At 37.7% G+C, this 25,712-nt stretch overlaps 1 protein-coding gene across 1 annotated transcript in view; it reads right to left on the reverse strand.

Moving 5' to 3' along the window:
• The window catches only part of LOC128792724 (macrophage mannose receptor 1-like), a 32,148-nt gene extending 7,012 nt beyond the window's left edge, over nt 1-25,136 (reverse strand). Inside the window, exons 1-25 of the mRNA XM_053951385.1 lie at nt 25,076-25,136; nt 22,928-23,326; nt 21,492-21,665; nt 20,440-20,604; nt 20,047-20,163; nt 19,666-19,809; nt 18,132-18,314; nt 17,789-17,943; nt 16,843-16,956; nt 16,032-16,147; nt 15,067-15,215; nt 14,441-14,643; nt 13,946-14,067; nt 13,148-13,235; nt 12,331-12,475; nt 11,836-11,871; nt 11,576-11,745; nt 10,631-10,698; nt 8,840-8,940; nt 7,370-7,512; nt 5,753-5,867; nt 4,347-4,495; nt 2,662-2,764; nt 1,645-1,877; nt 14-179 (exon numbers count right to left, since the gene is read on the reverse strand). Coding sequence (XP_053807360.1) covers nt 14-179; nt 1,645-1,877; nt 2,662-2,764; nt 4,347-4,495; nt 5,753-5,867; nt 7,370-7,512; nt 8,840-8,940; nt 10,631-10,698; nt 11,576-11,745; nt 11,836-11,871; nt 12,331-12,475; nt 13,148-13,235; nt 13,946-14,067; nt 14,441-14,643; nt 15,067-15,215; nt 16,032-16,147; nt 16,843-16,956; nt 17,789-17,943; nt 18,132-18,314; nt 19,666-19,809; nt 20,047-20,163; nt 20,440-20,604; nt 21,492-21,665; nt 22,928-23,326; nt 25,076-25,136 — 3,619 coding nt within the window. The remainder of the gene's footprint in view (nt 1-13; nt 180-1,644; nt 1,878-2,661; nt 2,765-4,346; nt 4,496-5,752; nt 5,868-7,369; nt 7,513-8,839; nt 8,941-10,630; nt 10,699-11,575; nt 11,746-11,835; nt 11,872-12,330; nt 12,476-13,147; nt 13,236-13,945; nt 14,068-14,440; nt 14,644-15,066; nt 15,216-16,031; nt 16,148-16,842; nt 16,957-17,788; nt 17,944-18,131; nt 18,315-19,665; nt 19,810-20,046; nt 20,164-20,439; nt 20,605-21,491; nt 21,666-22,927; nt 23,327-25,075) is intronic.
• Between the last annotated feature and the right edge of the window lie 576 nt (nt 25,137-25,712).

The following is a 25,712-nucleotide window of genomic DNA, read 5'->3' on the forward strand; positions in this document are numbered from 1 at the left end:
ATTTGGAACTTACCATTGGATTGCTTACAGAGGGATAAAAATGTTTCATTGCAAGATGCTGTCTTCCAAAAACCATCCACATCTAAATATACACAGGCTTTGTTTTTATTTGGTTCTCCACTGCCCCAGTTAAGATACCTGCTCCTCCTTCTATCTGACCATACGTATTGGCCACCAGTCTAAAAGCAAATCATAATTATGATTTTGTCACATACAAGAATTAGATTGGAAGAACATTAAGATTGCACTTGAATGCATGCAAAAGTTAGGAAAAAATGAGAATCATGGTTTCTTGCACAAGATTATGTAATGAATATGTAAGAAACTGGTCCATACTCCCACTCTCCACAGCAGGTAGGGCTGTGGTCCTACAGATATTTAGCATGCAGCCTACATTATTCAATTCACACCATTCATCTCATGCCCTACATGGGCAAAGGGTATTGAGGTAATAAATGTGAATATACAGATGAAGATTTCATCAAATGAGTCCACATATACACACAGATCAAATAAAGATTGCAGAGAAACTATTCCCCTAACATAGGCTTCTCTAGGTATTCAGAAAGCAAAGAGGAAAATCTGAGATTTCACAGGAGAGAGAAAAACTGATGAGACTTTCCTTGGGGCTGAACCACAGCACTTTGCCACCCATGTTAACTGGGCTTGTGGTAAGTTTGTGGGTCTTGCACGGGCCAGCTACCAGAGATGAACTAAGTGTGTATTTTGTCAGTGGATTTCACCAGTGTTTGCAGAGGATGACTGACATTAGTCACACCCATGGCTTCTGTTACCCCATCCTGCGCAGCCTAGATCCTTCCTCCCATCCTGTTCTTTGTGCAGTTTCCTTTCCTGTCTGCTTTAAGTCCCTTAGCCATCTTTCATTCCAGATTCCTGTCTAATCCCTTTTTCCCAGTGCTCTCACTGGGGTGCAGCTCCAGTTCCTCTCGCCTCAGCACCTGTGCCCTATCTCAGACCTGTGTCTCACCAAGCTCTTGCTCTACCTCTCTCCACTTGATTTCTGCCCAGATTCAATTCCAAAAACATCCAGCTACACTTCATTTATCCGTGTACTTTTTGACATGCCTCTGCTGATGTTTCCTATTTCAGACCTTTCCACTCTTAGCTGAGTTTGTTGGCAGTTTTACGCAAGGCACCAGCTGCAGCTCCAAAGGCCAGCCTAAGGAGTCCCCATTGCCAGAGCCTTGCTCTTTCCACTGCTGCCCAGCATGAGCTCTCCTACTGCTGGGTTGTGACTTGAAACAAAAGTTTAAACTCACAAAGAAAGAACTATTTTTAACCTATTTTTTTTTCTTTGGTGTGCTCTACAGTGTGCCTTCAGAAACAGCACTGCTCCACCACAGTAGCATGTGGCAGACCATGGAGGAGGAAGTGAGAGCTTCATTGCTGCTTTTACCACTGAAGCTACTCAGGGCTGCAGCTACATCCTTGGTGGTCTTTGAAGTGTGGACTGTGGCAGTTCTTGTTCACAATATGGACAAATATTTAAATACGTAAATCCCCTCGAGTGGAGGGAAGTCAGGAACCTCTGCAAGATTTTGATTCCTCTCACACATCTATGGATCTGACCAATAGCCCATCTAAGATAATGCTATGACTGTCACAAGCATTTGGTGGACTCACCATGTTGCTGTTAAGACCAATCCATACAGGCTCCCCGTGCTTTAATATTTGTAACCACAGGAAAGATTCAGCATAAGGATCCAGGATACTGGCCAGTTCTGCAGACTGGTCCCTGCAGTTCTTCTCTGCTTTTTCCCAGCTCATTTTGTAGTTGATGACTTCATAGCGGTCATCACCATAATTGTTAAAGCCAAACACCGGAACTGTGGGTTGGGAGTGCAGCAGTTTGGGGTCTGTAACAAACAAAAGAACAACCAAAAATCTAACTTTATATTGCCTCAGACTTATAACACTGAGAGAAGATCTAGTATACTGGAGTTGTCGTGTAATTAAGAGAAACTGCAATAACAAATTAAAATATGTCCAAAAATCCCTGCAGTGATGAAAGACACATTTTCATGTACTGTGACAAAATTTTCTAATGCTTGTCAGAATGACTTTTTAGCATAAGTATCTGTATCATGCCCAGAAATATGCCTTTTAAGCACAGACCTACCTAAATCATATTGTACCAATGTAGGGCATTAAAGGGAACAGTTCTTTCCATTTTTCCATTATATATTAGCATTTGTTGTTGAAACAGGGTATGATAAACACACCATGAGCAAGCAGAGGAATGTGAATGTTGCTGCTGAAATTGTCTGAGAAAGAATGTAAAGGAAATCAAGCAGGCAGTTTAAAAAAAATAAAGAACTTGCAGGTTTTTTAGTATACCATTAAAAATTCCAGTTTTGAAGATGTAAAGACAGTGCACTCAGCTACCTTTAATTGCTAAAAGTAGTAAATCTACAGCATAGATTGTTCTTGTTCTTGTTCTTGTTCTTGTTGTTCTTGTTGTTATTTACTGGTTTAGTTTTTGAAATAGAAAAAAATAAGATCTTTTCTCCACAGAAATGTGTGATCATCTTATTAAAATGCATGTGATACTGTCATTAATTTCAGTTAGGTTAGGGCAGAATTACAGGAAAGTCACTTTTAGCACCAGTTTGTGCTAGAAAGTGGTGAAAGAAAACTCACCAGAATTTTTTTGGCAGATGTAACTTTTGCTTGCTTTACATCCTTCATCTTTCCATTTCCCTGCCTGTTCGATAGGGTTCTTCATCAAAAAGACACAATCATCCTACAAGACAAATGAGATTAACAAAAAAAAATATGTGGATAGCTAGGAAACATTCCTACTTCTGGATACATGGACTCATGTATCACATACAAGCACATACAGAGGAATAATATGAAGTTCATAAAACTCATACAACCAATGGTCAGGCACATTGTATGACAATAAGCCTTTGCAGCTCAGCCCTAGGAAAGTCTGCCCTTGGATGACAGAGGGAGTTGCAAAGCACAGCACAGAGGCAGGAGGATGTGTCTGGGGCTACCTGGACGTACATAGCCCTGTGCATGGCCCTGCATGCGTGTGCATGTGTGTGGGTTCACATGTGTGTGCTAGGTTGGCCCACTGCTAGGTGTGTTGTTGCTGTTTTCCTGGAAGTTATGGGGAATTGCTCCTCAGCATTGAAGCTTACCAGGAGAGCTGAGTTCCTCCTTCTGCCCCAGTTCAGGACTAGGAAGCAAAGTGGTCACCACAGTGCAGTAATGTAGAGGTAGTTTGTCAGAAACAGCCTTTTGTTGGAGAAACAACAAACACCCTTTCTCCTGCACTTTGGACCCTTTACCTTCCTCCTTTCATCCCACAGCATGAGAAGATGTGGCTTGGCCTCTTGCAGAGGGAGGCAGTAGCTGTCCCCACCTTGCCTCAGTATAACCATATGCTACCTCCAAACCCCCTTCTGGCACTAGCCCAGGTCTTGTCTGCAAGAGACAGAAGTTGTATATGCAGTGATTTCTGGAGGGGAATCATCACAGCCTTCTGCAGAAAACATAGGCATGTGTGGGGTGGGGAAGCCCCAGAGATCCCAAAACTCAGCACTAGCCTGATGGTATCTAGACCTCAAATAATTTTTTTTCCATTTTAACTGAATATGAAGCAATTCTCTTATGAAAAGAGAGAAACTTGGTAGAGCTAGCACAGGAGTATAGAAACAATACTACTGGGCAGTATTCTACATTGGCCATTTCACAATTACTGATTAACACTAACTTTTGTCTTACAATTACACACAAAAAGTTTAGAGATGCCAGAAGTTTCAAAACCTAGAGAAAGGATTTTTCAAAATGAAAATTAGAGGAAGAGAAAAATTAGAAAGGAAGACCCAGATCCTTGTCAAGATGCATGTATTGATAGAAATACTCAAAAGAGGGAGCTCTTTTGAGTATTTCATTCAATACATGTATTGAATGTATGCAGGCTCAGTGCCAAGAACTCTCAATGCATGTAATTATCTGAGTATTTTCATCAAATCTAAATAACCCTCACTGCATCCCAAAATTATATAGTTTATGCTATGGTTAATTTGCATCTCCTGATGAGTCATGGTAAAGTCAGGGAAATTGCTCACTTGGCTGAGTTTTGCATAATTTTTCCAAATCTCTGTCTGAACCCATAAAGAACTTTGACAAATACAGAAGCTGAAAAAAATTGTGTAGACACACCTCCCACATGGACACTCTGCTTTTAAAAAGCAATGAGACAACAAAAAATCTTCATAAAGGAAAAGACAGAATTACAATAGTAGCTACATATGTTTTGTTCATTTACCAAAGTTGTAATGTTTAAGTGACAAACAGAAATTGATGCTTACCATACTGTAATAACTTCGGGAACCTTTTGCCCAGTTTGTATAGTCTACTGGGCTTCCATCTGTCCACAAGTATGTGTGCTCCTGATTTATGTCATTCAGTCCAATCCAAGCATCAGTTGCAGCATTTTTTAAGAGGGACATAAGGAAAGCTGAAGGGAAGAAAAAAGAAAAATTGTATAAGGAAGAAAACTGAATGCACTCTTCCCCAACACCACAGACTTTAGAGTGCCTGAAACCAGGATGATGAGTTTTCTCTTTATAATAAGGTACCAATCTCATGACAAATATAAAATTTATATATATTAATAGATGTTTAACATCAGTCATCTGAAGTTAAAATTGGAAGAAAGTATATACAAATTCAAGGATGGGAAAATTTTTAATGAATTTTTAATGAAACAGGAATTTATTTGCACACTCTTCTATGTTGTTCATCATCTGAGGAAGCATGGAAGATGTTCTAATATATTACAGAAATTAACATGAGTACACTATGCCTCGGCACATAGAAAATGAGTCCACCGAGTGTGCACTCCCTTTTCTTCTTTGGTTAATTCTTTTTTATCCTGACTTAATAACTTAATTTCTAAACAGGCATAACACAAAATAAACCTTACTTAGTCACCAAGTATGTATGAATAAAGTATTTATGAATTTGTGGAATACCAGATGCTGCTCTCCTTAGTTCTTGCCAAGACTGACTTTCCACTGAAATAATCTCCTTCCTCTGCTGCAAAAAAGAAATTTAAACCACTAGCACTGATGGAGTGAGGTAGGAGATGGTCCATGTGCATCCCTCAGGACCTGAGGCAGCGTATCTCCCCAGAAAACATGAGGCCTCTTAAAACATTTGCAACATGCTGAGCAGCAAGACCAGCAGGTGCTGAGGTCCAGCAGAACAAGGGGAGCAGGGGGAAGCTGGGACTCCAGCACTGGAGCCTTCTGCTGCCTGAGGATGTGTCCTCCACTGGCATCCACAGCATCTGGCTCAGCACCTAGGTGCCCAGTGATTTGGGTTTGGATATTACTCCTTTTGTGTGCCATTGTGGCATAGAATCATAGAATCATAGATTGACCAGAGATGGATGTCACCTCAAGGATCAGCTAGTTTCTTAAAAAAAAAAAAAAAAAGTGGACATTTAATTATATGACAAACCTCTAACAAAAAAATTTGATATTTCAGCAATATGTCCTATATTAACCTCCAAACTGTTATTTTAATATTTAATCAAGACACTATAACCTGTGCAAGCATTTTTCCAAAGGTGCAATTTCTTATTCAGCATAAATTTGTATTAATATGGGATAAATAACTGCATATATGGCAGAAGCTCTAGCATATTTTTAAATCATTTTATCAGGAGTTATATAATGTGTCATCATTGTCAAACATTGGTAGGTTATACCTTGTTCTTCCTTTTTTGATATAGTAGCCAGATTTCCTCCAAGATCAATGCAGTTGTTTCGTGCAGCATGCCATGTCAATGTATCATTTTCATTAAAGCCAAAGACTTTAAAACACTGAAAAAGAGAAGTGTGCCAAATCTGAATCTAGATGCTGTTTTAACTTCTGATGAAAAGGTCTCTGTTTGTAACAAACAAAATAAACTGGATATTTCATGTAAAAGGGGAAGTTAGCTAATTTAACAATACTTTCTAGCTTATCTTTAGGCTTAAATGACAAGACGTGTACTAGAAAATTAGTATAAAGCCCAATATTTTGGCATATAATTAAAAGAAGGGATATGTCAGTATATTGATCTCAGCAGAAATTGCATTAAACCTGAGCATAATTCTGAGATGTGACTGTGAGAGAAATGTTGAAGAAGACCTCAGAAAACATAAAAGGATAAGATATGTTATTGGAGCAAAATATCTCATCTTCTGTTGCCCTATTTGTCAAACCAGATTTGGTTCTCACAGGATAATCACAGAAAGAAAATTATTCTGGCAATGTAAAGAAAGCCATGAATTTATCATTTCTTGTAATATGATCTTATGAGGTTTAAGTCATTAGACAGCTTTGTCAGAGTCAAGCAACCCAAATGTGCTACCTAAAGCACACAACTGAAAAGTTAAGCAGTTAATTTGTGGAAAAATTGAGGAAAATGGAAGGTGGACAGAAGTGGTGTATAAATACTTAGGTTAGAGTCAAGGGAAAAGACTTAGAAGCTCCTCTTCCAGGAGGTGAGGAAGAGAGAGAGATTTTAGCTTGAGAGAGCACCATGAAATGGAAAACACTGAGTTTGTGACTTTTCCTCAGGACTGAGAGAGGGAAGGACAAGGAAGACAACAGCCAGTGGGTCTCAAACAAAGTATCTCTATTGAATTGAAATATTTTTTGCTCAAAGAGAAGACAGACAGAGCTAGACAAAACAACGTTATTGAGAATTATATTCATTACTAGGTGTACTCTAATTAGTAGTATTGTAGTGTACACTGTTGCTTTATGCCCTTGATAGCTTCATTGGTGAAAATCTATGGATTTTTATTACATACAGTCTCTTATCCTGAAGTTTTGTCTTTTAAGAGGGCTAAGAGTGATTGCACATGATAAAGTACAGCAAATCGTATAACTGGTATTTAAAATCCTTAAGTTGTTTCGTTATAGAAAACAACTGACAAATTTGCTCAAGGAAAGGTGCCTTGGCATAGTAGGCAAGGGATGAGTAAGTGTCCAGGCAGCATGCGAGAGCTGGATAAGCTCAGCACAGTGAATGAGAACATACATTTTTGCTAGTATTTTGTGTTGCCAAAGATAGATGAGCAACTTCCCTTGTGTAGAGTTGTTGTAAGATCAAGCTTTCTTGTTGTATGTCTCAAGATCTCCCTCATAACTGCTGTGGTCCCAGCACAGGCTGTTATTTCTGTTTCGGGATTTGTAATTTTAAGGTCTTTAAACGCATACAAATGTAACATAATTTGTGATAACTAAAAACCCTGCTACAATTGCAAAACTGATTCAAATATTTTTTTCATTCTTCTCTTTTAAAAATACAATGTACTGGCATTTCATACTGCACCTTGTTATCAAAGAGGAGCCAGTCTTCCATACACCCACCCTTTGGTGGTGGTGAAGTGGGAGCAACAGTTGGACGAACAGTATTGTTAAGCCTTTCACAGATGAATAACTCAACACTGCCACAGTTGATATCATTCCATGTACCTGAAATCAGATTAGAATTAGAACAAAAAAAAAAAAAAAAAAAAAAAAAAAAAAACCAAAAAAAAAAAAAAAAAAAAAAAAAAAAAAAAAAACAAAAACAAAATGCAACCAAGACTGAGATAAAAAATGTCCTTTCCTAAAGAAAATCTATTGTAGGAAGTAAAACTGGTTACAACATTTGTATTTCTCTCCCTCAGGAATAATAAGTTATTGTATGTCTGTTTCTTAAAAGTATTCATGTTTCCAGCAAAATTCAGAATATAAATAACTTGTCTAGAAACAGAGATATTTCAATATTGCAAAATCATTGCATTGACAAAGGGGAGTTTTTGTTCAAATGCTTAAATCTCTGAGGTCTGTAAAGTCTCTTGAATCACTCTATCTATATAAGGCAGTCAGTCCTGGTTACCTTCCTACCTGAGCTTCTCACAGTCTTTGAGTTTTCTGGTATCTTTTCTGTCTATTGGAGTGCAATTTAAGATGATAACATTAACATCATCATCCCCATTTTATAGATCAGGAATTAATAAGAAAATGACATATGTTTAATTGGCTGCAGACATTTACAGGTAACTACCTACAGCAGAATTTTTCACACCTAATGTTAAATGGAGGTACTGTAATTTTAATTCAGAGAAGTTAAGGACATGACTCATCTTATCTGAAAGAAGGTTTCCAAAACAGGACATATACTCTCCAAATATTTACTCCCCAAAAGTGTCCATATCCTTCCATTCACCTCTAAGAGAGCCTAGGAAGATCACCTCAGCTATAGATTTTGAGACTAGAAATGTTTAAAAGTAGAAGTGATTTACTGAGCCAAAAAAAGACGAAGTTCTTGGCTAGTATAAACACAATTGCTTCCAGTTCTCTATGTTAATGGATATTAAAAAATATTATATTTTATTTTATTTTAATTAAAATATTGTATAACATTGCTTAATAATAATCCAAGACATGGCCAAACCCTCAGTTTTTAGGAACCACACAAATGAAAGTAGATAGCTAATAGCCTGGGGAGGTGGGCATAAAATGGACAGAGGTTAGAGGAGAAAAAATACTGACTCTATCTGCCAATTGTCTGATGGTTACCTGATTTATTCACTTAGAAATTTTCTTTTAAAATTGCAGGTGTAATTCAATGTGTTAGCTACATAAAGTTCAATTTTTTAAAGTATATATATATAAAAGAAGATACTACAATTCATTTTCCTTTGCTTTTTGAACACTATGAAACATCAGCCTGCTTAGTATGATAACCCACCCAGCCTTGCCTACACAGCCCTCCCAGGCCTAGGCACATCCTGCATGTTGTTATAGCACCCACCTGTATGGGTGTACATGACCACACAGTTTTCATCATTATTTGCAAAATTGGGTTCATTTGGAGCCCAGGCAACATAGTTCACTGATGTTCCATCCATCCACCTGAAAGAAGTAATTTGAGGGAATTATAATTCTAAGTTGAATTAGTTAATATTTCTTTGCAAAGGATACATTTGAGTTTGTATTTTAAGTTTCCTGTATCATAGCTTATGTTTGTAAGCTACGATGCATGCTTTTCTCTGTTAAAAGGAAACCAAGACCTTCTACTTGGAATTAATGAGAAATATTTTCATATCAACTGCCTACAGTGTTGACTCAGACCAGGTCTGAACAAATCATCTTTACTGGTGGTCCCAACTTCTCTTGGTCTCTGAACACCGAGCGTGTGCTGGAAATGCACCAGTCTAGCACTGGACCTGGATTTCTCTGGAGCACAGAAACAGACACCTGAGCTTATTTTAGCAATTTCCTGTGTCAAAAGCAATAATATAAGATCTTGTAGGGTAAGAAAGTCTTGAACCATATACTGGGAACCGCTTGGAACCATTTTGTTAAGCATAGAAAATCTTTAATGTCATATACCTATTTGGTATTTTTTTTCCAATCATGCATCAATTGTTTCCTAGCTTGGTGATTTACAAATTTATTTTCAAAAAGTAGCCAAGAAAAAAGGGAAAAGGCCTCAATGTGCTGGAAGTCAAGTGATGAATCGGACAAGACTGACAATCTTCAGGCAATAACACCTCCAGGACAATCCAATCTTTTTCCAATTTTGGAGACTGAGTAACTATATGCATGTTTTTGGAAGTAAACTACAGATTAGGAGTTCATCAGGATGCCTAGCTGCTAGCAAACCGCCTGAGTCAAATTGGAAAAACCAGTACATAATAAACCAGGAGAAAGAATATAAAGCAGATATAGTGGCACCTTCATCCAACAGGGAAGAGAATGAAACTAGTGAGTGAACAAGGGAGGACTGGGAAAACAATGATCATCTCAGCAGTGAATGTGATATAGAAAGCAGAATCTCCAAGAGCTGAGACTACAGAGCCTCTGTGGTTTATGGCCAACAAAGGCAACCTATGACAACAGAAGAAAGACTAAAATGAAGAGGCTGAGACTCATCTGACCAAGCTTTGAATCCCAGAATAATGCACTACAAAAAGATGCAGTGGGAGAGAAGAATGCCAAGGAGATGTATCTGCAACACATCCAAGGCTCCAGGGGATGTTTAAGATAATTCCAGGATGGCACTTGGTTTCCAAAAACATTTGTAGAAGAGTAACGACTCCATGTCACCTGAAGCTGTCCTGCCTGAACCCTTAGAGTACAAACATCTGGAAAACCAGACAAGGGCTCTCCAGTATTGATATTTCACCTCTAAAAACCACTTTGATGCCTCTCACTGCAGGTTTCTAGAGTTCTTTTTTCTTTGATCATTTCAACATTGAGTAATGCCTGCAAGTACTGTCTGGAATATGCTGGAGAACTCCAAGCAACTTTTTCTTTCATCTAACAGAGAAAAGAGGCTGACGCCTCACTTACTGTGATCCAACATCTCAGCCTCAGAACACAAAAGCAGGGTAAAGAAGCAAAAGAGGTAGAAATAGATAGTAGAAATATGATGGAAGAAGTGCTTTGCTGAGGAGCAGAATCCCATTTTAAAACTTTATGAGGACATAAACCTGTCTATAGGTTGTATCAGTCATTGAATTTCAACTATCTCCTAGAGCCAACCATGTCATATGTGAATACATTATGAGTCTCACAAAATTAAAGTGTTTTTACTTACCGGAACGTTCTGTCAAGGCTCACACTTAAACCAATATAGAAATTGTTCCCCCAGTCTTTATAGAAAATCTAAAACAAACAAACAAATTTACTTAGCTGTAATAAAACAGTTTTCAAATAAAATTTTAAAAAGTTCCAAAAATGCTGTCGTTTCTGTTGCTCAATTGCATAGTATATAATGTGCAGGGAGTTGCTGGAATTATGTGCCCAAACTGCAAAAATGCAAAATTTTCCTCCAATTTTCATTATATAACTAGGGGAAAGAGAAAAAAACTAACACAAAACCAAAAACAACAGCAACAACAACCAAAAGAAAAAGTGCAAATTATCTGAAAAAGAAATGGAAGAAAAAAGCTGTGTTAAGAAGACAAGAATGACCTCTTAAGCAGGCTTATAACAGTATTTTTGAGATTTTTAGGAAAACATAGTGAGAATTTGCTGAAAAGCTGCCAGTTAATTGTGGGGGGTTGTACTTACTCATGTGGAGGAAAGAATGTAATAAAATTTGATTTGATTTGATTACAAAACAGTATATCATCACTAGGCCATTCTTTTCCTATAAGACACTATCCTTACTTAAACCTTTTGCTGCAAATATGAGATCTACTTTGACAAAGAGCTTTTATTGAATTCTGTGAAAAGAATGAGTTAGAAAAAAACCCATAATTAGTAATTGCAGCTTTCAGCTAAACAGAGCAGTCTTTGAAAGTTGCATCCTGAGAGCATTCCTGAAAGGAAGCTGAGAATTTGTCTATGTATAGCAAGTTATTAAAATAATTACTATAATAAAGGTCTTAAGTAGATAAGCCAAGGAAAGGATGAAAGGTGGAACTGATATTTTTTTTTTTGTGATGAGGACCACTTTCTTATATTTCACAAACCAGCTGAAAAAATGTGCCTCAGTTCACAGAAAATGGTGCATTTTTCAAGCAAACATATTTCTTACATATTTCCAAAGAAAATTTTTTTCAGTTTCACTCTCAATGACAACAAGGTCACCACCATTCTTCTTGCAAAAGCCTCTGGCTCTTTCCATAGACATTGCTTCTTTGCTGAAGTAGTATTCCTTGTGTTTGTATATTACCCAGTCATCTTCACCAACAACGTATTCATAATCTGCAAATGAAAACATTAATTACCCATAGTAGAAATTAACTTCATTACATGTTAAGTAATTTTTTTTTCCATTGGAAACACAAGACTTACTGAATGTAGAATTAGGCTCTGGTTTCAGCAAGGTTCCTGCAATATAAATAAATATTTGAGTATATTATGTTTCTCAGCTCTCTCTCAATTATATTTACACAGTACTTAACATTTTAATTACAAGTAATAATCTTAGGGGATACTCAGTATATGCTTATTTTTGTCACAGAATTTCTCAGAGTATCTGAAAAAAGGAGCTACATTCAGCAAACAGCATGTTAGAGCTCATCATAAGTTAAGCTTACAGAAACTGCCCAACTTTAGGCTGTTGTGTTTTCTCTTCCCCAACATACTGCATGTACTTTCCAAACTTGCCTGTGTATTTCATGTATTAATTAATAGTTTTCAACTGCCTTTACTGAAATTATATATATAAACTCTTTTATTGTGATTGATGGCACAGCTATCTCTAACACATGCAGATAGTGTGATCTGACCTGGGAAGGATGTTCTTATCTACCTCTAAAAGTTGCTAAAGAGAGAAAGATATTTTACCTTTTTTAATTTGGCAAACAAAGTCCAGCATGTGTTCACAAAACAAGTCATTCCAGTTCATATTGAGATAGCCAGTAAACACACCACATTTTTCATTACCATCGTAATTGTTTGGTTCTCCATGTGACCATTTTTCAAAATTTACCTGTAGTGGAGACACAACTTTGTTACTATTTTCCTTTTTAAGGAAACAATTGTCTTCTATCATTCTGCTAAAGAAGAATGTACTTAATTTCATAGTCCATCTTGCTCTTTAATGCCAGACCTTTTAAGGAGAAGTGCACGACACTTGAATAGAATAATAATTCATCTGTGTGTTTATAAGCCATAAACCAAGAAGTTCTTGCCCCATTTGTTACCAGGAGAGTTGATGTTCTCCTGTCAAGCTCTAAAAAAATATGTTCTCTGATTTCTGGGTTGTTTGTCCTGCTCAGATGTTCCAACCCAAGACAATCCATTGGTGTTGCCATACGGCCTTGGGCCTGGCAGATCTTGATCTACTTTAGACAATGAGGGCAGCAAAGCTGAGCCGGTGTAGATATACAAAATTATTTATTGCAGCAAATGACAAATGGGAATATAGAGATTAGCACAATCAGACTTGCTTAAATCAGGAGCTAGACTCCATCACCTTTCATTACTGTAAATGCTGTATTACTATGAACTATTAGAAGATTTAAGACTAATTCCTACAAAAGAATCAGGTACCAAAGACTTAAGCTTACTTGCGTTTTATATAGGAGTTACGAGAGCTGTCTGCCAAGAAAGATATAAAAAAAAAGAGTCAAAAAGCTGGAATAATAAATTATTTACTCACTGGTGAGCCATCACTCCATGTAAATCCACTATCAGAGTCCAAGGCACTTAAACCCATCCAGTAAGAATAGTGAATATAACCTCTGTCTCTGAATGATTACACAAATAGAGAGAATCAGACACAGCATAAAACACAGATGGGGAATGTATAGCATTATATTATTGTCAGCACACTTGATACTCTAAGTATAATTTGAGACAATCATATAAAGAAATCATTCAATTGTCATGTGGGAAAAAACAGCTTGGCAGTACATGTTCCAGGAAACAGTGAAACACAGGACTGTATGGGGAAGATCACAAATGCCATAAGTCCACAAAAACTGAGTTAAATGAAAAAAATATTTAAAGGTCTTGGTTCCACTAAGTAGCTTAGGCATTCAAATTCAGACCTGCCTGCACTCATGGACTTGATTTAAACATTTATACAAGCATATCAATAGGTCAGGCTTTTGTTAGTCACAAAATATTCTTTTAATCAAGAGTATTTTATCTACTGATCAGCTACAAATGAGGTAAAAAGATCTTTATCTCATTGAATTAACTTCAGTTAAAACCAATTTTGATACTTCTCTCAATTTTGTTTATGTTCAGGCAACTTCAGTGCATAGCACCACCTTCCCAGAGGTGTGTCAAGAAAACTTTTGCTCACCTCTTTTTACCCATTTTTTTCTGCCACTTTTTACACCATCTTTGTAAAGTAGAAATTGATCACCAGAAATCCTTTATGTCTTTCAGACAGGCATTTTTAAAATTTTTTTCTTCTTCTATTTAAATGATGGGCTTTGCAGGTACTTACAGTCTAGCTATCAGGTTTTGTTCCTCTTCGCTGTGGATGCATGCAAGATCTCCTCCAATAGTTCTGCAAAAATCTCTTGCTTCAAACCACGTTTGCATTTTTTCCCTTCCTCCCTGAAAAATCTATAGAAAGTGGGCAATTAAATACTGTATTGGATATTACAGACATTTAAAAACACAAATATGGGCTTCTATCTTTCATCTGATTTTCTGGTCTCATTCTATTACTGACTAATTGTTCAACCATTCGACCTGTGGTTGTCTATCAAATTTGATTATTGCTTTTCCTGTCGTCTCAGAGTTCCTGTAGCTCCAAACTTCAGTTCATACACATACAGTTTTTCCAACATTTCTGAGCCATACCACTTTGGGATGGCTGGAGACGTTACCACAGACTGTCTGTCAAATAGTCAAGGTAAAATCCACCTTCCGTGCATGAACAAAATATATTCTTATTTAAATGGCCAACATTTGCATTCAGAAATGAAACACCTACTTTAAAGCAGAAGCTGCTCTGAGAAACAGACTGCCATCCCTCTGGGCAAAACAGGAGAGGGGATGTTGTTGGAGGAGGAGGAGGGGGAGTGACTCCCTCCACCAGCTGTTTGCAGAGAAACGTGTTTGTCTCTTCACAGTTCAAAATATCCCACAAGCCAGCTGAACGTCCTGTTGCCATGGCCACGCAGCCTGACTCCTCTCCTTCATAAAATATAAAGATTTAAATCTTATGAATGACTACATCTTCTCAAAATATCTGCTGCTTATTTAAGAGTAACCCGTTCCCACTGTGTTTGGATACCAGTAGCTCACAATAGCTCATATGCATTCCTATTAAATCATTAAAAGATTTTTTTTAATGTAAGTTCCTTTTACATTATGCTAGGAGTTACTTCAAAATACCCATCAAACAACAAAAACGTAATGATACCAACAGACACATGCAGTTCCAAGTGATCTTCTAGGAGTTACCACAATCCCTGACCTATCCCTTTAGCACAAATAGAAAGCAGCATTACCCTTTCTGCTGCTTTAGCCAGAGAGTTTCCAAACCACATTTTAGCTTTCAAATCCTCACTTTGTCATTCTCCAGAACAAGGAACTCAATGGCCCCATGGCACTTACCAGGCATTCCCACATTCCAGTGAGTGAAGGTGACAGGATCTCCATTAGTCCACCTGAATGTCCCCTGTTCTTCCATGTCTGAAAGACCAATCCAGAAGTATTTTTCTGGTTTGAATCCAATTATGGAGGTCAGAAAAGCTTGTTCATATCTGTGAAGAGTAAGCACCAAACTCATTGTATCACATTTTATCACATTTTGTATTACATTTTATCAGAATTTATTCATTTCTTCAAACAGTTCATGGTAGCAAATCTGGTAAGGTTAAGATGATTTGTCAATACATATGAAATGAAGCAAGGGTAATTATCTTACTTTTATAGTTCTAATTATCATACAAAATAATTTTTCCCTTACATTTTGCTAATGTAAATTATATCTAGAATTTAGGATGATTCTATTCACCTTTTATACTGTGCAATGAACACAAGCCAAACTGCTTAAGTTAATGTGTATATATTTCTCATTCTGTATAAATAAGAGCTACCGTGTTTTACTGAGATTTATTATAAGTTCTAGATCTTTAAATCTTGTTATTGTGGGGGAAAAAATCTACTTTTATTCTAAAATTTTTCCAGATCTGGCTGTTGCAAAGAAAGAAAAAAAGGTTGAAAAACTTGAATCCAAGAGAAATAAATAGTTCCATGTTTATCTATTTATTTTTAGTTCAAAAAGTTTTAAAACAATCTGTCAGTCTGGGGTTGTTGTGCAGGTGACCCAATTTTTTAATTCCCAGAGGTAACAACAGTGTAAGTGTGAAGTAACAATAGCCTGAATGTTTGTATTGGTGACCTAAAAGCCCCTGATGTATTATGCAATACTTCATCAGCTCTACCTTAAATTTTCTTGGAAAAGAGTGATGTCACACTAATAGACATTATGGATAACTGCTAAGTAAGAAGAAATTTCTGTTTAACACTTCCATCCTGGTTATACACATTAGAGGACAAGAGTTATGTTTTCATACCTGTCTCTTACAGTAGCCAGGTAACCTTTGTTTTCTTCACAAACTTTTTTTGCATCTGAAAATGTTGTTGGCAACTGCACCAAGGAATAACAGAAAAAGCCATGCTTCATCCAGCCCTGTCAGTGTAGAAGCAGAGATGTGCAGAGAGGTTGTCAGATTGCATGGCTTTGTGCACCTCCAAAAGCACCACACCCCAAGTCACCCCAAATCAAAGCTGATCCCAAAGGCCATGAAAGGAACCAAGAGGATAATCAAACATAGCTTAGTGACCATAACTACATGTCTTGTCCCTTGATACAGGACACACCAGGGGTCTTTGCAAACAGTAAGCCGTGGTTATGCCTTGGGGCTGGCAGCCACAGCCACTTTGCAGATCCCTGTGTAAAGCTTGCTCTGCCTTCTCATTGCATAAGTGGCTGTTGCAAGAGTTTACAACCTGCAAAACAGTCAGCTCAAATATTCCTGTGGCAGACTGATAGAACTGAGGAGGCATGCAACCCCTGACACTTGTGTTACACCCTGAAAAGACTGCTCTGCAGAGAGTGGCTTTTATGAGTGCAGTGATCATTTCTGCAGTAAGAGAGAGCTGAGTGAAATACACTTGTAAGGGAATAAAAAAAATAAGTCAATCTACATTACTGTTAAATAAAGCAAAAGTTTCCCTATCAGTCTAAGAAGTATATGCATATGAAATTAAAAGTTTTCTAGGCTCCATCAAAAACAGTCAAAATAATTTACTTCTGTCATAGTTATTATCATGGGAGTAAAAGTAATACGCAATCACCTTTTGCTGCTTTTGTTTTACACTTACTTTCTGGCAGCCTGGGTAAGTAACTTCAGCTTCCCCTGGTTCTTCAGCCAAGGGTTTCCTTTTACAGATGTAGCCAAATTTCATTTCACAAGCACTGTCAGCCCAGGATCCATCCTAAGTATTGTAAGAAGAAACCACAAAGAGAAGTGAAAGTTAGAGACAATTCAGGTCCAAAAAGAGTATCCATTCTCAGAAAGAGCCCTTCTGTCTTCCTATGGCTGAGACTGTTTCAGCTCTCTTCCTTGCCTTGGTTTTTTCTCCAAAATTCCCAAATATATACAGTAAGGGCCCCATTTCTTTAGAGGTGTGAGAATGTATCTATTAAAGATTCAGATGAGATTCTGACGAGAGCAGGAAAGAAACATTAGGCTCCTCTCTATTCTCACCAGCACAGCATCTATTATGTTCATATAACCAGATGTCTATGGCAAGGAAATGCTGGATAAACCAAACATAAAATATGAAAAAATATCTTGTGTAAGTCTTTTTCCACAACATTGCACTTTTGTTTTTTTAATGATTAGAAAATAAAATAAAATCTGGGTTTGTGCCTCCAAAGTAGCACTAAAACCCATATATTTTAGTAGTTTTAGAGAAAAAATTAGAAAGTCTGTGCTCCAAGAATCTATTTGTCTGTGATCAGTCATGTTCCATGTGGATGATGAGTGGTTTCAACCAATTTCAGATGGGAATTGTCTCAGAGAAGACCACTTCTCCATGTAGTGCACTGCTTCTGGTGCATCACACAGCTTCCTAGATCTGGTCTCAAGTATCCCTGCACACTAAGATATGCTAAATTAAACCAAGTTCATAAATATTTTTAAAATTTTTAAAACCAGCATTCCTTTTTTTTTTGTTTTTTTTTGGGTTTTTTTTGTCATGAATGTTTTCATTTTAGGAGGCAAAAGGCCAGAAGAAAGTATGAGAGTGAGGAAGGGATTTTTACCTGTCCCTTCATAAGGATGCAGTCTGCCTTATTCCAAGTGTGGGTTGGCTGTCCATGGTGCCATTTGGTATAAGTCACAGGTGTGCCATCACTCCATTCAAAGTACATTTGAATCCTGAAGTCATTTAGACCAATCCAGAGCTCATCATCTGGATCTGGGAACACAAAATTAATTGTAGGTATGGATATATCTTATAATGAAATAATTACATCTCACACCCACTTTTGACTGAAGAACTTAAAAAAAAAAAATAAGCCCATAGTTATAGTGATTAAATGAATAATAGCAACAGCATAATCCCGGATTAAAAAAAAAATGAAGGGGATCTTCAGGAATACTCACTGTACCCAAGCTGTGACACTGTAAAACTGTACTCTTCAATATTATGAATGCTTGCCAGCTCTCCATCTTCTTTTCTACAAGAAGACTGGGCTTCTTTCCATATTTTTGGTGTTCTATAAATTCTGTAGCAATGACCTGCATAGGGCACCCATTCCCTGGGGCATTTAAAATGCTTTGAATCACCTAAAAAAAAATGATGTTATTAATGAGAAGTTCTAGTCAGTTCTAGACATCAAAAAAAAATTACCTGTGCTGATATGAATTTGAAATATTGGAGCACATACTGAAAGAGAAGAGGAGCCAAAGTCTGAAGGTACAAAGATTAAAAGGAAAAAAATTTTCCTCCTATTTGTACTTGGAGGTCCCGAAAAACTGTTTTACAGGATTAAGTAAATACTGAGTAATTTGACATGCAAATGTGCAGGGCACAACTCCACATTAAATCCCTCTCAGTGAGGCTCTGGGAACAGCCAAGTTCTACAGAAAAGGGCCTCTTTTCCTACTCAGGGACTCTATCTTGGTGAATTTTGTAGCTTTTTATGTTTTTATTTCTGGAAACACCAGGTGCTCAGGAGCTGGTTGGAGCTCCTACACAGCCTAAATCATATATCAGAGTCCAGACACAACCATGTTACACCAGAAATGTTATACCAGGCATCCCAGCTGCACAGAAATGCCACACACTTTGTTCAACACTGATTCCTTAGTATGAATTCAGTATGGCCAGCCCACCTTCCACTGCTTGGAAAGTTCCCATGATCTGCAACTACAGAGCAAACTGAAGAGGGAAGGATGGGTGCGCAGAATTGGTGTGCGGTCAACTGCTTTGTCTGATGCTCCCCGGGCATGGTTTGGACCTGGGCAAATTGCATTCCTCTAAGCAACATCCAGACATGGTTTGAAGGTTAGCAGGGTCAGAAACCTTTCCAAGTGAGCAGCCTGGATACAGCCAGAAAGTACAGGATATGCATGCCCCCCTGAACTGTATAATCTCATATACTCATATATATTAGTGGGGGGAGGTACTGTGAAGTTAGTCGCATGCTGAGAATTCCCTGTTAAGCAACTGCACACCAATTTCTTCACATAGCTAAGAAGCTAGTCTGCCTCAAGTGAAAAGGGAACTAAACAGGGGAAAGGTTCCAGATGCATAATCTGATTGTTTCCTTTCAGAATAGAACAAAAAGTGTCACAGAGAGCAGGGGAGCATGAACTCTGGCTCACATCTTTTAGCAGGACATAGGTTTGAGTATATATCAGAGCAGAGGATATTTATCAGTATTTCATGGTCTGGATAACATGGCTAAACACTTAATCCTGCCTTTTTCGGTACCTGTGCTCTTTTACAAATTATGAATAACATTTAGACATCATCTTTAAAATGATCCAGAAAATTAAAGTCTTCTCAGTATTTGACCCAGGTCAACATGACCTATTGCCTTTTGTTTTGACAATATGTTGCCTTTTCATATATGACATCTTCACAATATTTCTCACTGCCTGTAAAATTAGCCTGAGCTTTTGACCAGCATACCTGAGGCAATGGTGAAAGAATCCAAGGAGGTGTTTCTCTTTTGGCAGATATATCCCAGTTTCCGATCACACAGCTGGTTTTCCCATTTGCCATTCCTACCTTGGAAAGTCCCACATATTTTTCCAGATTCCACAGAGGGATTTCCTTTAAAAAAGAGCAACAGAATCCTTCTGCTAACAGTGAAACTTATCACCTCTTCACAGGAGGGAATGTGCAAGACCTCTGCAGCTCCAAAGCCACTGGGGTATTATTCTTTAGAGTGATAAATCCCAAGAGGCATGACAAGGAAGCATCACTGTGATGGGCAGGGGAGAGGAGGAGAGAGAAGGGGAGGAAATTTTGACCCAGATATTGATCATCATTTAAGAAAAGTGAACTTACCTGGAGCCCAGTTGAGGTATCTGAAAGGACTTCCCCCAGTCCACTTCCAGCCACTGTCAAGTGCATCATAGAGACCAATCCAGAGCTTTGCATTGATGCCCAGGTCACTAGTGAGCCCTAAAAACAGTCAGGTTTTCAAATGTCTCTGTTTTTTTTAAGTTATTCAATAAAACTGGGAATAATATTTTAAAGCATGAGTGATATATTTTTTTGGCATAAATTAGATTATTTCCATTACTTTAATATTGGGTTTTGTGAGAAGGACAACTCTTATAAGAATGTCTCTGAGACCTATTTTTATGAGATAAATATAAGTATCCATGTTAAAACCTTGGATCTGACTTACATTTTAAACAGTGCATTTTATGAATTATTATTTTAGGGTATTTTTACCTAATAAATACATTTCTTCACGAAGGTCTGTGATGCTCAATAATTCTGCATCCTGCTGCTGGCAGCTTTTTCTTGCTTGGTGCCATGTCAAAAGTGACTCTGAGTTTATCTGATACCGTGTTTCTGTCACAGGATTTGTTTTCCAAAAGTTATTGTGGGTGGTGTCTATAAAAGATGATACCAGCAATTTGACAAGATAATCATGTTTACTAACCCAGAAAATAAATCTCTGATGCAGACTAAAACTATATAACTGTGTGATTTGATAATTTTTGCATACTTTTTGCCTCACATAGATATACTTTGTCCATTCAATATTAAAAATAATTAAATTACATAAGGAATTATTTATCCTTACAAACCTAATTTTTCTACATTGACCCTGTTCCTATTTATTTATGTAACTCATCTACTTCTCTCAAATTTCAGTCCACATTAACCCACTCATTGATAAATTCTACCTCTACAAGTAATTCTCTCATCACCATATAGAAGTTTTGGTCTCCACACCCATTTCTTACCTTCAAATCCCTCTTATGCTCTTCCAAACCACCCAATAAAACAGAAATTACCATTTCCACACAATCACATGTAAAGTGGGGATGAAGGAGCAGGGAATTTGTATATGGAAGCACTGAAGGCAGGTAAAGGTCACTGCCTTCAGTGTGCCCTGCACCCTTCCCTTCACTGAAGCCTTCCTGTTCTCCATCCTATAATACATCACAGTCTCCTGATAAATCTCACCTTCCTCATCCACTGCACTTCCTCTTGTCTTGAAACCCAGTCCTAGGGTTTCCTCTTTGTTTATCCATCAGTCCCAGTCACCACCCTCAGAATACTCCCTGTAAGTACCAGTCTTAGGGACACTGTAGGACAGTGGGAGTGCAGAGCAGATGCCTCATGTCCTTGTTGCACAGCTCACCAGTGAACTAGGCAAGCCAGAATTCAGCTCGCTGTCCAATGCTACTTCCACATCCCAAGAACATCTTGACCATGACAGTGGATGACACTTTTGCTTAACAGCCTTCCTGAGATTTTTATAAATAAATTACCTTTTCGTGGGCAGTTTCCAAACAAGTGGTCTTTATCAAAATCTGAAGAAGTTGCACACCAGAGAGAGTCTGCATCACCCCTTCGAGGGATGCATTCAGCATACCATTTCCCCTGGAGCTTAAAAGGGAACACACAGGGTGCACCAAAGGCATTTCCTCCCAGTGTATAGATATCTATGGAGAAAAGCAGAGATCAATACTGATCAACTGTCAGCTGGCATCAGATGCTCACCACAGTGACACTCATAGCCAGTTTTCCATGGACAAAGCTGAGTCATGCAGGGCTCAACACACCAGTACTTTGTTACCTCAAACCTCTGAAAGGCTGTTGTGCCAATCAGGTATGACTATGGCAAAATAATCAGAACCAAGACTCTCAAACACTTAACTGGGCCTCAAACTAATTTCTGTTTAAGTTTGTCATGCCATTGCTTTCTGGACTATTGTGTCAGAGGTCCCTGTGACTCAGCTTCTCCCATGGCATACATACTTTTGCCCTTAGATAATGTATCCATTCTCTTTTTTTTTTTCCTTGCATAGTTGAAAAAATTTGGAAATGAGGTATCACAATATTTTTATTAGTCTTCATGAGAGGAAGCTACATCTTAAATTTGCAAGGACTCTGCTAGGAAGTGACCCTTCCATTACTCTCCAGTCTAATTTGCTGCTGTCTGTACAAGATTATGACAAACTTCATTCCTATGCAACAGCTGTAGTGTACAACAAAAATCTATTCTATTGTTATTTAAATTCCCAACATAACAGTGCCTCAACAGAAAGGAGATTGATTACTTGATCCTGAATGCCCCCTCTACATAGCCCAAGAGCCTCAAAATTGTAGGTAAAGGAGATCTTACTCTCTAGAGGTCTTTTTCCAGGATGATAAAACATTGCATCCTAAACCATTATGCACCATTCTTCCTTTTGTTTTTTTCTACTTTTTGTTTTTACTAGGCCCAGAAAACATTAGGTAAATAATGTTAATAGTGGATTCCTTCTATCTAAAGTAGAAATTCACTTCTTAGAGATAATTAGAGGTCAAACCAAATAAAAGCAACAATAAAAACTAAATATAACACAATCATCTCTTCTACAAATTGATCAGACATATTTTAAAATAATCATAGATTTCCTTTTGCTATTGTTGTACAAGCAGAATTCCCATTCTTCCTTATGTTTACGTCAAGGGCCTTTGTAATTTTATTCTATCATTTGAAAGATTGCACTTTATAAGTTATGCAGAAATGTATACAGCTATATTTGCTGAAAAGTATACAGATATATTCACCTTTCATTTCTACATCCTATTTATAATCAGCTCCTCTGTAGAGGTCACTCTAAGAAAATGGTTGCTGCCTGTCAAGCAGGCAGTGGCATGCTTGGTAGGAAGGGGCAGTCATGTTACCAAGAAATAGAAATGGAATTTCTGTACTCACCCTCATAGCGCTGAGAGCACACGCTGTCTCCACTTCCATGGATTTTCCACCTGCTCCCTTTGCTGGATACTTTGGACAGCCTCATTTTCTTCCCCTTCCCCTTGCCATAGTTGAGAAATAAATCCTTGCCATGGGTTGCTAGCGTCTCATTTCTACATTCCCACCACTGGAGTTCATTTGTCCTGTTGCAGGATTCCAAGGTGACGGCAGCCTCGTCGTCCTTGGCAAGCACTCCCAGGCACAGCTTGAGTGCCATGCTCAGCAGCTGAGTGGGAGAGACCCACCTGAACTTCTGAAACTCATCATGCTCATCACAAGTGGTGGTTATGACTGAGCTAGAGTTCTGAGCTTGGGCACACAGCTTGTTATCTTCATTATAGATTGAAAATATTCCCCTACCTATAAAATAAAATGATAATGCAAACATTTGAGGAGAGGTTTCTTAGGAGATACAAGCAATTAGTTGCTATATGACAGTCTGCTACCAAAAAAAAAAAAAAAAACCAAAAACCAAACACCAAAAAACAAACCCAAACCAACCAACCAACAAAGCCAAACCAAAAAAAAAAACAAAAAACCAAAACAGTATATAGAGTTCATAAAGAGATAAATCAAGGGAAGTTAAACACTGGTATGAAGGATATTTATGAAAATATTCTTAAAATGAAAAAATACAAGAGCTGAAAATACAGTTCTTTCAAGAGAAATTGCTCTTCTTCATATCCCTTCTGACACCACAGTGGTTTCAAAAAGCATGTCAAAAATTACCTTCATTACATTACATTTCATAGTTTCTTCAAAGTTCCACAAAATCATATTTAAATGGGCTTTTATTCCACAAGTACAAGGACTTTTTTTTGCTTTAGAGCTATTAAAAATCATTTACATACTCAAAATTAAATAATTTTTATATTTGGCCCAGAATAATATTGTCGTTTTCAGTTTGCCAAGAAAGTGATGTATTTTTCATTTTTGATTAATTATCTTGGAAATTTTTAGCATCTGTGTGAAAATTCATTTCTTCACAGAGTTTTATTTGTAGGTTTCTCAGGAGAGAAGCCACAACTTGCAGCATCATCAGTTCTTAGAACAGTTAAACTTAGCCAATATCCTAAGAGCTATTAATAAGTACATTTGTAAATACAAATGTGAGACACTGACTATCAGGGTTTTGTTTCTTAAGATCAGTTTCAACAAAAAGCCTCTTCCAAATCTTCACTCTTTTGCAGCTCAGCTTGCATCCCTTTGCTCCCTTCTAGGTTACAGGCAACATCATCCAACTCACTCAGCAGTTCCATCAACTTTTACCCAAGGTTTCTTGCCAAGGCCAGAGTACTTAACAGGGCCTTCATAACCCTCCCCTCCCAAAGCTGACAGGGAGTGGTTGAACAGCCTTGGTATTGTTGCTCTGAAAGGCTATAGATCAAGCCAGATAATATTTTCCCTGACAGAGCTCTCCGGCTGCAGTGGTTCTTGGGAAGGTTAGCAGAGGATGGGTTAGAGCTCACTTGGTCTCACCCAAAAGCATGCCAAGAAAAAATTGTCCTGTGGTGGATTGGATCATTGGTGCATTGCTCAGTCCCTGTTGCCATTCAAGCAATAGTACTGGACTTCCAGAGTTCTCTAGCTGGGAACTTGCCATGGAAAAGACACAGTGTCATTTATTTTTCCTCTCAGAAGTAGGAGGGTGTGAAATCTAATAGATGGGAGATTTTAAGGTGCTTCCTAAAGCTCTCAGCTTGGAAACAAGTTTTTAATATGCACTGATCAGTATGCTATGGTCTATATGAGCTGTCAAGGAACTCAAAGCACACATCAGCCGGTAGTTCTGTGCATGCTGAGAGTTCAGTGCTCTGTACTGAACTCTCCTAGCCTCCAATGGAGTAAAGTGAAATCAGATTTTGTCCACTTTCTCAAGAATCAGCACTGCCAACGTTATGGCTACACCTGTTGGCATATTCCTTTCACTCATAAACCTGGGTTAAGGAAAAAGAATGCTTATGCAGATATCACCAAACTTCAAGCTAAACATAACATTTTCAAATTATATGCCGTGACTAGATCTAAATTCACTGTCTAAGGGAGATAACTAGAACACATGTTAAAGAACTTGAAAACCTCCACACTAAGCAGAGGACAAAGACTTACCAGACATTTGAAGAGATGTACTAATGAAGAGTAGAAAAATCAGGGGCAAGTAGAGAGACATGGCAAAAATTTCACTTCTTTCTTCCCTTCACCTTGTATTGATCCTAAAGACCAAATCACTGCCTAGCAAGAAAACCCCACTGCACTGAAGTGGATTAACAAACCCTTTTTAAGACCAAACAGATACAGGGAAGTTCTGAGTGTCAAATAAGGAACTGTGTCATGTCACATGAGTAATTTTGAAATAATACATCAATGAGTAAACTTTGCTTCCTAAGCTAGTTTTTCTAATGTATCCAAGTTTGCCATGGAAATATAAGATCTAACAGGTAAGATTTAGGTATGGATTTTTTAAGACATACCTTATAACTCAGAATCATTATTTTTACCAAAAGGTGAAATTACTGTCTCATTTTCACAAATAAATAAAAGAAGTAAAAAAGAAGATAAAGATTTGTCTGTATCAATACATGATGAAAAAACCCAGAGTGCACTGCAGTATTGTGAAAAATCTGGGACACCACGCAAATCAAGTAACTATGACCTTGGAGTCAGAGAGAAACAGAATTTTCCATACCCGAAATTCCACAGAAAAGAAAAAAAAAAGCTGTAGAAAGTCAGATCTGCATTCTTCATG

Source organism: Vidua chalybeata, chromosome 1 (genome assembly GCF_026979565.1).
Source record: "Vidua chalybeata isolate OUT-0048 chromosome 1, bVidCha1 merged haplotype, whole genome shotgun sequence".
NCBI lineage: Eukaryota > Metazoa > Chordata > Aves > Passeriformes > Viduidae > Vidua > Vidua chalybeata.